We start from the raw sequence: 14,205 nt of genomic DNA on the forward strand, positions 1-14,205 counted from the left end.
TTGGGAGCCACTGGTATTTCCAAGGTAAAACACATTGCTAATTACAATGAGCAATTTCAGACTGCCTCATTACCATGCAGCTCAGCCAGCAAGATCAACCTCCTATCTGATGCTTCCATTAGTAGCAAACCACAGCACGAGGGTAGTCTATGAATCAGGAAGGGTTACTGCGAGGGTGATGCCACTTGTGGTAAGGCTTTCCACTCACAGTAATCCTTTCTGAATCTCAGGACATGTCTTATGGCTTTACAGGGCAGTGGTAGAGGGAGTGTCTTCCTCATTCTCTGTTAGGATACTTGGAATGGGTGATTAACAATACTGGGATACATTTTTATTATCCATCCACACATCCAAGTTGTATTTGGGTATGGGCAGGGATGACATTTGTTTTACATGAATGGGGAGTCTGTTCCAGAGCACTGGTCTCCCTTGTAAGATATACCTGTCAGTTCAATTCATTCTGTTGATATTGCAGAATATATGTGCAGCTCTTAATATTCTTGTTACAGGAACTTTTCACTGACTTTTTTTTGAGGAAACTTTTTTACTTCATATGCTCTTGCATCAAGAATACTGAATAAGTTCCTTTTTATTATGCTGCTGCTTGTAGATAAGTATATTTGGATCCCCAGGAATGAGAGAGAACCAGCATTATGTGTGGCTTCTATAACATTACATTCAGTTTTACTCACAGTGCTTTGATGCTGTATAAATACATGCAAAAAGACTTGCAAAAATTTGAGTTGCCGTCTATGAATTATACCAGTTCTTATCCCATCAATCTGCTTCTTATAATTTACTAATTATATAATGCATCGTAATTTATCATTATGCATTCATTTTCATGAATGGCATAATGTGCAGTGCAATACATTGTGCAAGTGAGCAACTAGTGTGTACAAACTGTATACTATCTGTATGTTGTTGCAAGCTGCACAGTGTCATATGTACTACACAAAATGTTTACAAATATTACCTCCAATTGTCAGTCCCTCCTTTCCTGTTAACCGCTACAATAGTTCTCCAGCTATACAAAATAACATCCTGGTAAAATACTTTTCTTTCTTTCTACTTTAAAGTCATTAGCGACAAAACTGTTTAGATTTTTCTTGATGAAAATATATGTACAATTACAATCCCATTTATCATATACTGTACACAAAGTTCATACAACTAGGATATGTGATAATGTTATCACAATACCTGTGTTTTATAATATCAATCTCTCTCACTGTCTGTCTCTGTTTATCTCTCTCTCTCCTCTCTCTCAATATTGATACTGTAGCTTTTAACTTCAATGTGCTTTAATCACTCTACTGAAATCAGTGACATCTCGTCTCTCTGTTAATACCTACAGACCATTTGAAAACATTTGTCTTAAAATATTACTAAAAACTGGATATGACTAAAATTCTATGACTGTTTTAAATAGAAGATTTCAAGTTCCTTAATATTTCCTCTGACCTAGGTATAGTTAAAAACGGCATCCACAAAGCTCTGTTCTAAGATCTTGAGGTTCTGTTTATTTATCAACTACTTTCATAGGTTCTACCAAACATCACCTCAATTTCTCATGCAGATGATGTTTTTATAAACAATTCTGGTAGTCCAAATGGAAAACTGGATAAAAATACCAAAGACAGATTTCAACAAATAAGAAACTGGAGTACTGAGAGAGATGTAACCATTTACTCCTGTAAAACAACAGTAATGAACCAAGGTATCCCAAATGATTAGTACTATTAAAAATATTGTATTTAATGGCTCAACAAGATCTTTATTGTCAAAAAGAAGTGCTACTGCCACTGATAGTGAGCAATGTAAAGGAATTACAACTTTTGCCTGGCTTGTAGAACTTGTATGGTCAGAACAACTTACTATACTTTATTTAGTTGTATATTGCTAGTGTGATTTTTGTCACAGAAGTAGATTTAATTTCTCTTTGAATTCTCTCGTTACTGATTTTGATCTTTTCTTTTGTAATATTATATTCCGTTGAAGCTGAATATGGATTCCTTAAATGAGTATGCAATTAATGATTTTCTAATGCACACATAGTGCAATAAATGCTATGCATATTTAAAGGTAACAGCTGATAACACTAGTGATCTGTGTTCTTCGTGTCACAGGTTGGATGATTTGCTTACCATTGTTTGAAGTAAATCTGGACTTGATGATGGTTGCACTTGTGCAATTGGCATGGCTTGGAGAACTGTTGTTTCCTATATTAATGACTGGACTGGTGAGATAAATAATGTTAGGCATAGAACAAATAGAACACATTTAGGAAATGATGCATCTATTTTCTGCAAAGATCCTTCAACCCCTATGAAACAAGATGATGCCACTGACACCTTTGGAATTCTGGATGCAAGTATTCAACAATCTGAGGATCCGGTTAGTTTAGAAGGAAATAAAAAAGAAAGAAAGGAAGAAGTTCTCAACAAATAACTAGGAAGAAAAAGAAACTGACTAATGACTGTAAAGGAAAGAGAATACGTCGTAAAAACGATTATGCTTTGTTATGTAACACACTGGTGACAGGGAATGAAGATATCTGTCTATCAGGAAACCCTCAGTCTACAGAAAAAGGCATCACCTTTCCAATGTTGAAGGTAGAAAAAAGAGGCAAGGGGCAGGTGAAAAGGAAGAAATCAAAATTGGACATGGAAAGATTGAAGAAAATTACTGTAGGAAAAAAGAGGAGAGAGACAGATGTTGACTACATGACTCAAGCTGTGGATTTACAACATCAGATGGATGAGAATTTAATACACAATGAAAACAGTGGGATTAATAAGACATATAGTGATGAAGATCTATCCTTCGTAACAATTGATAGAGCAGATATTACTGTATTAGAAGCTGAAGATTCTTCAGAGACGACCAGCAAAGATATTCTTGTAATTGGAGATTCAATTATTAGAGGAACTGACATGTATATTTGCAGAGATGATAATGAACATTGAACAGTATTATGTTTGCTAGGAGCGAAAATAGAAGATGTGCGACAAGCCTTGGAATGCCTTAAAGTAAAGAAGTATGGCTCTGTTTTTATTCATATTGGTGCAAATGATGTCACCCACAAGGATTCTCTGACTGTTAGTAGGAAACTGACAGCCCTCTTAGATAGTATAGCTTGTACTAGTGTTAGGACTTATTTTTTCACAAATCACCTATAGAAAGGTTAGTCAGGTAACTGTAAATGAAAATAATTTTTAGGTAAATACCTACATGGAAAAAATGGCCTGTTTTAAAAAATGGAAATGTGTAGAGCATCCAAGCCTTGTATTGGGCACACATGTTCAGACAGGATGGTGTGCATTTGTCTATATCAAGGAAGAGAATTTTTGCAGCAGATATTTTGCAATATTTGGCAAACACTAGACAGGATTTTTGCCATGTCGAAAATTTAACAGCCCACAGATAGCAACATTCGATGCCTCTCTGATGGTTGTTAATGCTAGGAGCATTAATAATAAAGTATTTTTCTTGGAAAATTTGCTACATTCCCACAAGACTGATGTTGTTAATGTTTTTGAAACATGGTTAAAGAACAATGACTTCAAACCAGTTATGTCAGGGTATAAATGTTTTTACTGTGTGCGTGTGTGTGCCTTCTGTGGAAGGTTGGGCGCCAGGCTGGCAACTCGATACCGTACAAACTCCACTGCCAATCATGAGCGGACAAGGTGATCCGCTGTGGCGACCCCTAACTGGGAAAAGCTGAAAGAAGAAGAAGACTGTAACAAACATTCTAATAAAAAATCAAGTGGAGGTGTTATAATAGAGATTAAAGATAGCTATGAGACCTGTGATTATTACATGTTCAATGATAACAGTGTACAGACCACCAAATTCAAGTGCAGATAACCTAGAGGAATTCATGCATTTCTTGCATGAAACACAGGAGGGAAGAATGCTATTAGATGGGGACTTAAATTTACCAGAACCAGACTGGAAAAATATTGATTCTACAATGTTAGTAAGGAAAGTATTCACAGCATATATTCAGGAACAACAATTGCTTCAGATTGTAAAAAAAAAAAAACTACCAGGGGATAGAACATACTAGACATTGTTTGTGTTCCCAGAGAAATTAAAGTAACTTCAAGTCAGGTTTTACCACCATTGAGGTGCAGTGATCATGGCGTTATAAAGGTTAATTTGTTGCTAGATAATTCTGCAAACTGAAATCTAAGCCAATGCACAGAGGGTTAATTACAATTTATATGGAAGCAAAACAGTCACTATGTAAAACTAACTGGAGTGAGGTGTTCAGTTGAAAAACTGCAGATGGAATGTTGAAAGTTTTGAAAGAGTAATTGCTTGAGTAGAAAAAAATCAAATAAATGTTTAACATCAGGATCTAGGCATGCAACATTAGGCTGATGTATTTCCTTAAGAGCAAGCTATCTGATTAAGGTGAGAGACAAAATATATAAGAAATGGAAGAGACGTCGAACTACAACTTTGAAAACTGAAATAAACAAGCTGGACAAACAGATTAAGCATAGTGTGAGACAAACTCAAGAACATTGTGAAGAAAATGTATATAAAGTTATTGACCATATTAGGAAACCTTTATATATATATATATATATATATATATATATATACTGGCTTCTGAATGGGAACCATATATATACATAAGCTGTGGAAGGAATATAGACACAAATTGATAAACTGTGTGCAGATTCTAAAATTTATTCTCAGACACAACAGATTATAGATATATTACAAAATCTTATGCAAAACAGTTTTGCTCCACAGAAGGGGTGGTAAGTTGTCTTAGTGACATCCAGGTAACCCCAGATGCTGGAATCAAATTAGATTATACTGAAAAAGAACTGTGCAAACTGGATCCAAACAAAGCACAGACAGGAGATGGAATTAGTAACAATGACCTGAGAACACTTCAGCAGGAACTTACAGTACCACTACATCTATTATTCACTAGGTCATATAAATATGGGGAGATTCCTCAAGATTGGAAACATGTACTTATTAAACCTGTTTTTAAGGGAAAGGGGAGTAGGACAAACCCAGAGTCATACAGACCCTTAGTCTACTTTCATGTTATGGAAAAATAATGGAGAAGGTAATATTGGATAAGTTATTGTCATAACTGGATAGGTTGGGACTTGAAACCATATATCAGCACACAGTGATTGAAACTGTAGACTCATTTAAGGACCTGTGTATTTAGGTAGATTCAGCTATGAGTTTTTCTAATCATAACAACCAATTGATTAATGATAGTTATAGAACTATAGGTTGTATAAAAAGATTTATAAAGTCTAGGAAATCAAAAATAATGAAGTCATTGTTTGTTAGTTACATTAGACCCAAACTTGAGTATGGAATAAGAATATGGAAACCCTATAAGAAAACAAGCATGCTTCAACTGGAAAGACTACAATGGAAATATAGCAAGGGTATCTATAGATGTGAAAATTTAAGTTATTATGAAAGACTAAAATATCTGAACTTGTACAGTGTCTCTTACAGATATCTAAGAGGAGATCTTACTCGGGTATATAGGGCATTTAGTGACAACTACCTATGGGAATGTCTGGGGTTATCAAAAAGTACTAGAGAATCATCAGATAACCTATGCAGGGAATTCTATAGGAATGAGACGTGTACTAACTGGTTCTCTGACAGAGTAGCTGATGCTTGGAACAGACTGCAAATTATATTAAAGTAACTACTAGTTTAGATATTTTTAAAAACAGCCTGGATACTTATTATGGGAACAAGTGTTTTGGTATATTGCCAAGCTAGAAGGACATTAATGCCCATGCTTGAAATATTTGTATGTATGTATGTACTCTTCCCTTAGGAAAAACAAAATATTACCTAGGATTTGTCCATGATCATCACCTGTCTTTCAAATAAGACACTTTTACCCTGAAGACTAAGAATTAAATCAACGTAAATTCTTATATAGTATTATACATTATCTCACCGATGTAAAAAAGCAAGCAAAAATGTCAACAATGTTTTGTAACCAAGACATAAACACATATTTCCTATTGTAACCTTTAGCCCTTCTCACAATGCTTCCCTATTAAGAAAAAAGAAAAAAGTAATATGCTTTATCTTAGACTAGACACCATGAATAAGTGGCAGACCATAAAAGGCACTAAAAAGATTTCAAGCCCTTTATCCTCCCACCTCACACAGAGAATATTGTTCATTTGTGCCCACATTAGACACCAGGGATGGAATTCAAAAATACATAATTAAAAAAAACATCATAGTACAAATGGGGAAAGGAATTTGAACAGTGTACCCCTGACACATGAAATCCCTGCATTAACCTACTGCACTAAATGAGAAGTTACTGCAGCAGGGCTTTTTAAACATACATATTGAGGATCTTGGGCATTATGCATGCCTGCATCATGTGGTTATGTACAAGGGAGAGTGACAGGAAAAGTTAAGCATACCTGTTAACCTCAGTACATATAGGTTCATAAGCATACCTCTAGGCTATCGACCACAAGGGCCTTTCTAAGTCTAGACATCCATCCCAAATCTCTGACAAGTTCTGATATGCTTGATAAGTGTAAGCATGGGCCTGGGAGATGAACCATTAACAGGTTACCTGTGTCCATTATAGACATAAGTTCCAAACCAGGGGTGAATTTCCGGTTTCCCATCCAATTGTCCAAGTTGCACTTGAATTGGGTTAGGGAGGAACTCTGCTTCACATGGATGGGGAGCCTGTTCTATAGATGGGGTAGTCTCCGTGATACATACCTATCTCTCCAGCAGGTTCTAGTTACATCACAGGCAAGGTTTAAGCCTTTAGAATGGGTAATTCTGGTACTGTTTGTTTTGGGGATATGCAAGAGGTCCATCAAAGTGGGATTTGACAATGTCCTGTATGCCAGGCATAGATCTCCCCTCAAAAGCCTGTAGGAGACAGAATACAGGGATAGGGCCTTGAGCCAGTCTGCATAGCACATATTACTTAACCCTTTATTCTTTTAGTAAGGACCCTCTGTGGACGTTCCAGTTGTTGGATATGCCTGGTTCAGTACATACCAAAGGGGGCATTGTACTCAATGATAGGGCCGATGAATGTTGAATACAGTGGAACAATGACTTCCTTGGACTTAGATGCCATACCTTTGTTTATAAATTATGCAACATAGAATGATTTCTTCACCACTGTAGACATGTGATGATCAAAGGCAAGATTACCATCTATGTGTGTCCCTAAGTCCCTGACTACTGGGTTAACTCTAAGGGGTGTTTTGTCAATATGATAGTTACCAGGGATGAATGACTTCCCAAAGGATATTATTATGCATTTCTTGGCATTTAGTTTTACTCCATGGCTCTGACAACAGTTGTTTGTCTGTGTCAGCCCCTCCTGGAGAACATTTGTGTCAGTGTGAGATTCAGTGACAGCTCCTAATTTGCAATCATCTGCAAATTTAATCAGCCAGAGACCACTGACATGGGCCTTGACGACTGAGAAGTAAATGCCAAAAAGGAGCAGTCCAAAGACTGATCCCTAAGGGACTCCACTTGTGACTGGCCTCTTTGTAGAGGTGAACTCCCCAATTCTAACTTCCTGGCTCCTGTCTGTGAGCCAGTTGGCTATCCACCGGGTGACATACAGGTTTGTACATAACCTCATGAGTTTGTCATCAATGCCCGAATGGGGTATTTTGTCAAATGGCTTTTTCCAGGTCAAGGTAGGCAGTGTGAATGATTTTGCCCTCATCCATTGCTTTGGTGACCTTCTGCAAGAAGTCCACCAGGATGAGTAGGCATGATCTGCCCTTGACAAAACCAAACTGAGTTGGGTCCAGTGTCTGGAGGTTTACTATATCTCTATTGATCATCTCCATGGTAATTTGTTCCATGGCTTTACATATAAGACTAGTGAGACTTATGGGTCTGTAGTTTCCAGGGTCTGTAGATGGCCCACCTTTGTGCAGCGGGATGACTTTTACCTATCTCCATTCATGAGGCATGAAGCCTGATTGGAGGCTGCAATTAAATAGCAATTACAGAAGCCCTGATAGGTCATGTTTCATGCTATTTAGAAGGCATCCCGGGATATTGTCTGGGCCCATTGATGCAGTGTTCTTGGTTTTAGAGAGAGCATTAAGGATTTGTTCCCTAGTGATAGTAGGGGGAATTATATTTGATGATATTCTCTGAGGGTTGGTTGAGGGCGAGAGAGGAGTAAAGCTGGAGCTAAATTTATCAGCCAGGAGGTTTGCTATATCTTCTGGCTCAGTATAGGTGTCTCCATTTACAACGAGCTTTGCACACAATTGTGTACTGCCTTTGAAGTTGTGGACATAGCTAAAGAATGCTTTATGGTTGTCCTTGGCCTGGGAGGCCAAATTTACCTCAAATTTGGCTTTGGTAGGCTTTATTTGTCCTCTGAGTTGTTTGTTTAGTTTGACGAGAGTGTTTTTTATCTTACTGGGTGCTGCACCTCCAAATTTTTGCCATGATTTTCTTCCTCCTGTTGTACATCTGACTGATTTTGTGATTCCACCAGAGTGGCTTGTTTTTTCAGTTAGTTCTGTATGGAGAGAGTTATCAGGATAACAGCTTTTTCTGTCGCATGCATTTACTGAATAATATGAATTGTGATACTCAAATGTCTGGCATTAATGTGTGACTGTAATCATCAGTGAATTATGAAAGAGGGGAAAAGGAGACATCTGAGATATTCAGACAACAGACAATACAGGGACATGTTGGGGTCTGTATTGTGTGTGTGTGTGTGTGTGTGTGTGTGTGTGTGTGTGTGTGTGTGTGTGTGTGTGTGTGTGTGTGTGTGTGTATTGTATGTAGGAGAATCAATGGGGGAGGAATGCCTCATTTTACAACATGCCACCACTAACCTTGTTAACTACTGATCAACACTCCGTGGTACTTAATTGTGATTCAGGGACATGCAAATTAGTTGATAATGAGGTTTTTCCTCATTGCAGCAAATGTGTCTCTGAAATACAAATTGCCATAACATTGAAGCAGCCTTTTTACTATAGCTCTTATGCTGTTAGGCAGGGAACTTTATGAATCCAAGGGAGTGACGTAACTACTGCATTAGTTACAATATTTAATATACCAGGTGCATAAAAAAAGATAAAAATAAACAAGCACAAATAACATTAAAATCTATTTCATGTAAATGTTTTAACTTTTTTTGCCTGTCAGACAGAAGTATAATGCACTAGTTAAAAAAAAGTGTGATTGCTTTAATTTGTAAACTATCTCTGAGATTGTGGTATCCCAAAATTCTTACTCTGAGTTAAATTAATCTTGCGGTTAGTATGTACAGGAAGCATACGTGTGGGAGAAACATCTCCCAAACAAGGAGAGTGCAGAGGGTGGAGACCGCTGCAAAAACTCTTTATAAGAGTGAGTTTTGAGTTTGGCTATGTATGCAAGAAACCAGTTTCTTGATTGCCCTTTTTTGTACCAATCGCCTTTGCATCAAAGCTTAGTCATAGAACTAATTTTTTATACCAAAACACAAAGTTACTCCTTGACACAGAAACAGATACCAGTAACATACAGCAAATGCAAAAAAGAATTGCAGGAATCATACTTCTGATTAATTCAATTGCTAGTACTGGCAGAAATGCAAGAAACAGATTTTCTTTATTTCTTAATATTTTACAGAGTACTGGTGTTGCAGCATCACTCTGACTGGTCAGTAGTATTGCATAGCTTGCCCTACACCAAATAGATGGAAGAAATTACAATTCTGATATGACTTATTGCCTTTTGCCTTTAAATTTCTTCCACTGCTCTATCCTTACTGATGTATAAATGCACTGCCTTTAACTGAATTTATGGCAACCAATCTATGGAGCTACAATCAAAGTCAGTTTCATTAAGTGTCCATTCATCAAACCCCATGCCACTGATTTTCACTAACAGTACATTCCCCATACCTCATATTTCTATATACACTAACTACAAGATTGCACAATGCTGGGAAAAAGGACAAACTTCCAAATCCCTTCTGATACATAATTTTGTTCAAACACCCAACAAACTATTGATGTACTTGCTTGTGAACAAATCTTCTTTGGATGGTTCTGCAGGTCAGTAAGAAGAGACATTGAACAGAAGAGGGCATTTATTCTGGCTTTCTTTTGGTAATTTTTGAGATAAACACACACAGATAATTTTTCACACCCTTTAACTTTTTAAGTAGTTTTCCTTTAACAGTACATTTTCATTAGTGCTTTGTTTTCAGATACTAAGAGTAGGGCATGTCTTAGTCAAGTGTGAGCTCTACGGGACAAGCAATGCATTAATCAATGTAAAATACTTGTTTTTACTTCAATATTAAAAATTGTAGCATTGAATTAGAAGTGCAGTATCATGCATTTCTGTAAAATTTAGAGGACATTTAGAAAATATTTTGTTTTTTACAATATCAGGAAATCTGCAGTTTTTAATTTTCATTTTTTAGGACACCAATACCCAAATAAGTTATCTTTTATGGGTTTGATTTGAAAGCGCAGACCCATTGGTCATTTCCCATTCTGACATATTCTTTAAGATGAGGCCCAAAAAAGGTCCCTGACTGAAATTAATGAACTAAACCATGCAGAGAGTGCTACAGCACATCCACAAATGTATTAATAACATTCAGAAACTGAATGCCAGTAGGGGAGTTTGTGCCCCCATACATCTTGTCCTAGGGCGACTGCCCCCATCACCACACCATAGCTATGCCTCCGCTCACAGCTATGACTGACATGAGCGTGTGTGTGCATTTATATAGGTGCATGTGCGTGACTCTGTTTGTGGAGGTTGGGGGTCATAAACTACACAGAAACAAGAAAATTAAATATGATTACATAGTGCAATAGCCTAGGATCAATAACAAAAATCAATTCAGAATAGTTAGTCCCATCATAACTTTTAGAAAACTATTAAATAAAAACCACTTGAAATGACAAAGGGGTATTAGTTCTGCACTAAAGATCAAAACGTCAATTAAAAAGAGTCCTAGATGAAGTAAATGTAATGGAAGGGAAGAAATATCTTTTAAACTCTAATGTAGACGTCAAAACTTAATACAGTGCATCAGATGCTATTCTTCTGATGTTTCTGACCTCATTCTGTACAGACTAAGATTCCACTAGCACTCCATGATGTCCTGACACATTTATTTATGTATCTTTAGGTAGCCAGATATGTTTAATATATGCCTTTTCTCACATTATGAACTCTTTCTCATCACGTGATCTATTTTTTTCTTGTAAACAATTCCTAATATTCACCTCACTTTTGTAATGCTTCAGGATGAAAAAAAATACTAGCAAATCAACAGTATTTGAATTAATTAATTGACTAACTAAGTGATTTTATCTCATTTATGAAATCATGTCTATCTATCTGTCTGTCTATCTATCTATCTGTCTATCTGTCTGTCTATTATCTATCTATCTATCTATCTATCTATCTATCTATCTATCTATCTATTAATTTAACTTAAGAACCTAAACAAAAAATATTTCTATCTACATGATATGCATGTTTATCCAGTTATAGGTTAAGATTATGAAACAAAGTAGCTCACCAATTATTTTTATTTTTATATTCTCATTCTGCACTCAGAACTAGTCTATTTATATGGCTGCTTAATATCACAATGCAAAACACACATACTTTGCTGTAAAAGATCCAGGATCAGTACCTCAAATAACATTTAAAAATGTCTGTAAAACTTCACTAGACTATTTTGTTTTTTGAACAAAAACATACTTCACAAAAATATAACAAACCACATACCAAAAAGAGGTGCAACTGCTTACCATATAGAGATGGCTTGACATTTTAATTAAGAGATGTTGGTACTTTAAAATCCAGGACTGTACTTGATATATGCTTATATACTTGATATGTATAGGACTGTACTTGACATATATACTCGATATGTATACTTATATGTACTTCTATACTTGATGTATACTTGTCTGGCAAAAATAAAATAGTAAACAAATAAAAATAACAAAAACAACTGAATGTTCATGTTAAGGGGTATTATACATATCACAGTTTCAACAACGTTTTGAAGTGATAGATCATATATTTCAAGCTATTCCTACCTCAGACCATGTTGACACAAACCACTGCAGCTTCTTGTGCTTCTGACAACGTTTAAGTGCACAATTCTCTTGCGTTTTTGGCTTGGATTCACCTCTGCATTCACTGTCATCCAAAATTTGAGACCGGGATGTAGGATTGGTACTTTTACAGGTGACACTTCTCTTTCTCCATCCTCTTCCACAAGTACGGGAACACTAAGTGAAAGAAGACAATCAATATTTATAAAAATAAATCAGAAATTGAATGTATAATGGAAAATATTTATGTGCTCTAGATGAAAATAAAAATTCAGTCAACTTTTTAGATAATTCCACTGAAAAATTACAAACCATTTTTTAGCAGAGTGCTGCACTTTTAAGTTTTCATTCATGTTACTGCAGATTATATATTAATGCCAGCCCCAGCTGGTAACCTTTTTAAATGTCAGGATTGCTACAGCGAGCCCCAAAACACAGAGACTGAATGTCCAAAAAAGTAGACTTACATATACCAAAACAGAGATGGCCATTTTCCAGAATAGTCCCTTTTCTATAAGATACGGCAGTCTTGAAGGTAGTATCTATCTATCTATCTATCTATCTATCTATCTATCTATCTATCTATCTGTCTATCTATTATCTATCTATCTATCTATCTATCTATCTATCTATCTATCTATGTATCTATATATCTATCTGTCTGTCTGTCTGTCTATCTGTCTATCTATATATCTATCTCTATCTGTCTATCTATCTATCTATCTATCTATCTATCTATCTATCTATCTATCTATCTGTCTGTCTATCTATCTCTATCTATCTATCTATTTATCTATATGTCTATTATCTATCTATCTATTTATCTTTCTGTCTATTATCTATCTATCTATCTATCTGTCTTCTTTCTATCTATCTATCTATCTATCTATCTATCTATCTATCTATCTATCTATCTATCTAAGTTTTGGGGCTGGCTTGAGTTTTACCTATTCTTCTAGATTTTTGGTCTTTGTTTTCCTCTTTGGCACATCAGCATTCTGTATTTTGAGTGCAACATTTCAACAGGGAGCCATGCCAGACTATGTCTGAAAATAGCTGTTCAGAGTACTAAACTATAAAAGCCTGCAAAATAAAAGAGAACCTTGAGAATATATGAATATATTCTCCCTCAGAGAAACTTGTTGCAAAATCCATCCAGCTACACCCCCTTTTCAAATTTTTGCACATGGGGTTGAGGTGTCACTTCACCAGTGACAGTTGTCTATACCCAAGGACTACATTGCCGGGTGGCTAGCCCCACCAAATCTGTTCTTTCATATATAACACACTGGCATGCATACTCACACCTATGGCCAATTTAGAGTGTTCAATCCACCTGATGCACATCTTTGGAATGTAGGAAGAAACAACTACTCTGAGAAAATCCATGAAAACACTAGGAGGTTATGTAGAGTCCACACAGAAGGCATCCCAGCCAAGAATCGAACAGGAGAACTTCTTGCTGTGAGGCAATAATGCTATATATACAGCAGAGAGAGAAAGAGATTAAGATACAATTGCACTTCTTGATGAATGTGTTTTCAATCACTGAAGATGAAGGTGAATTCAGTTTGCTACAGAAAAAGCTGTGACATGGAGAATCTAACTTGTCTGACAAGGTTAGATAACAAAGTCCCCCGGTGAAGTACAGTAACAGAAGTAGTACAAAACAGTTGAACAAAGGGTTGAACTAATACACAGGTTTTATTTGTTTTACAGTCAAGTGCTAAACACAAGGTAGAATCTGGCTTATTTGGTCTATTCATGTCTTACAGCCACAAAAATTAGCTTTTTGAAATGCTGTGATCATGTCTTTCTTACCTTCAGAAACAGTCAAGAACATAAATAATTCAAGCAGAAAAGTTCTATTAGGAGTGTTACTGGGTCAGTAGCTCATAAATGTTGTGGCTTGAGGGAGGCCAGGTTATAACATGCCTGCCTTTATTCAACAGAAAACAAATATTTGAGATCTAGGCTGGGACTGTTAGTAAAGGGGTGGAGTAAGATGGGTTGAAATTCAAAATACATTATTTATGTTTAAGGCAGGTACATTCCACTAATGTCAGCAAAG

General features: G+C 36.1%; 1 protein-coding gene across 1 annotated transcript in view; it reads right to left on the reverse strand.

Moving 5' to 3' along the window:
* ADAMTS16 (ADAM metallopeptidase with thrombospondin type 1 motif 16) overlaps window positions 1-14,205 on the reverse strand; it is a 1,625,291-nt gene that overhangs the window by 254,173 nt on the left and 1,356,913 nt on the right. The window contains exon 20 of the mRNA XM_044065078.1: window positions 12,117-12,311. Within this exon, the coding sequence (XP_043921013.1) occupies window positions 12,117-12,311 (195 nt within the window). The remainder of the gene's footprint in view (window positions 1-12,116; window positions 12,312-14,205) is intronic.

This window comes from Protopterus annectens, chromosome 3.part0 (assembly GCF_019279795.1).
Source record: "Protopterus annectens isolate FY-2018-M chromosome 3.part0, PAN1.0, whole genome shotgun sequence".
NCBI classification, from domain to species: Eukaryota; Metazoa; Chordata; order Ceratodontiformes; family Protopteridae; genus Protopterus; species Protopterus annectens.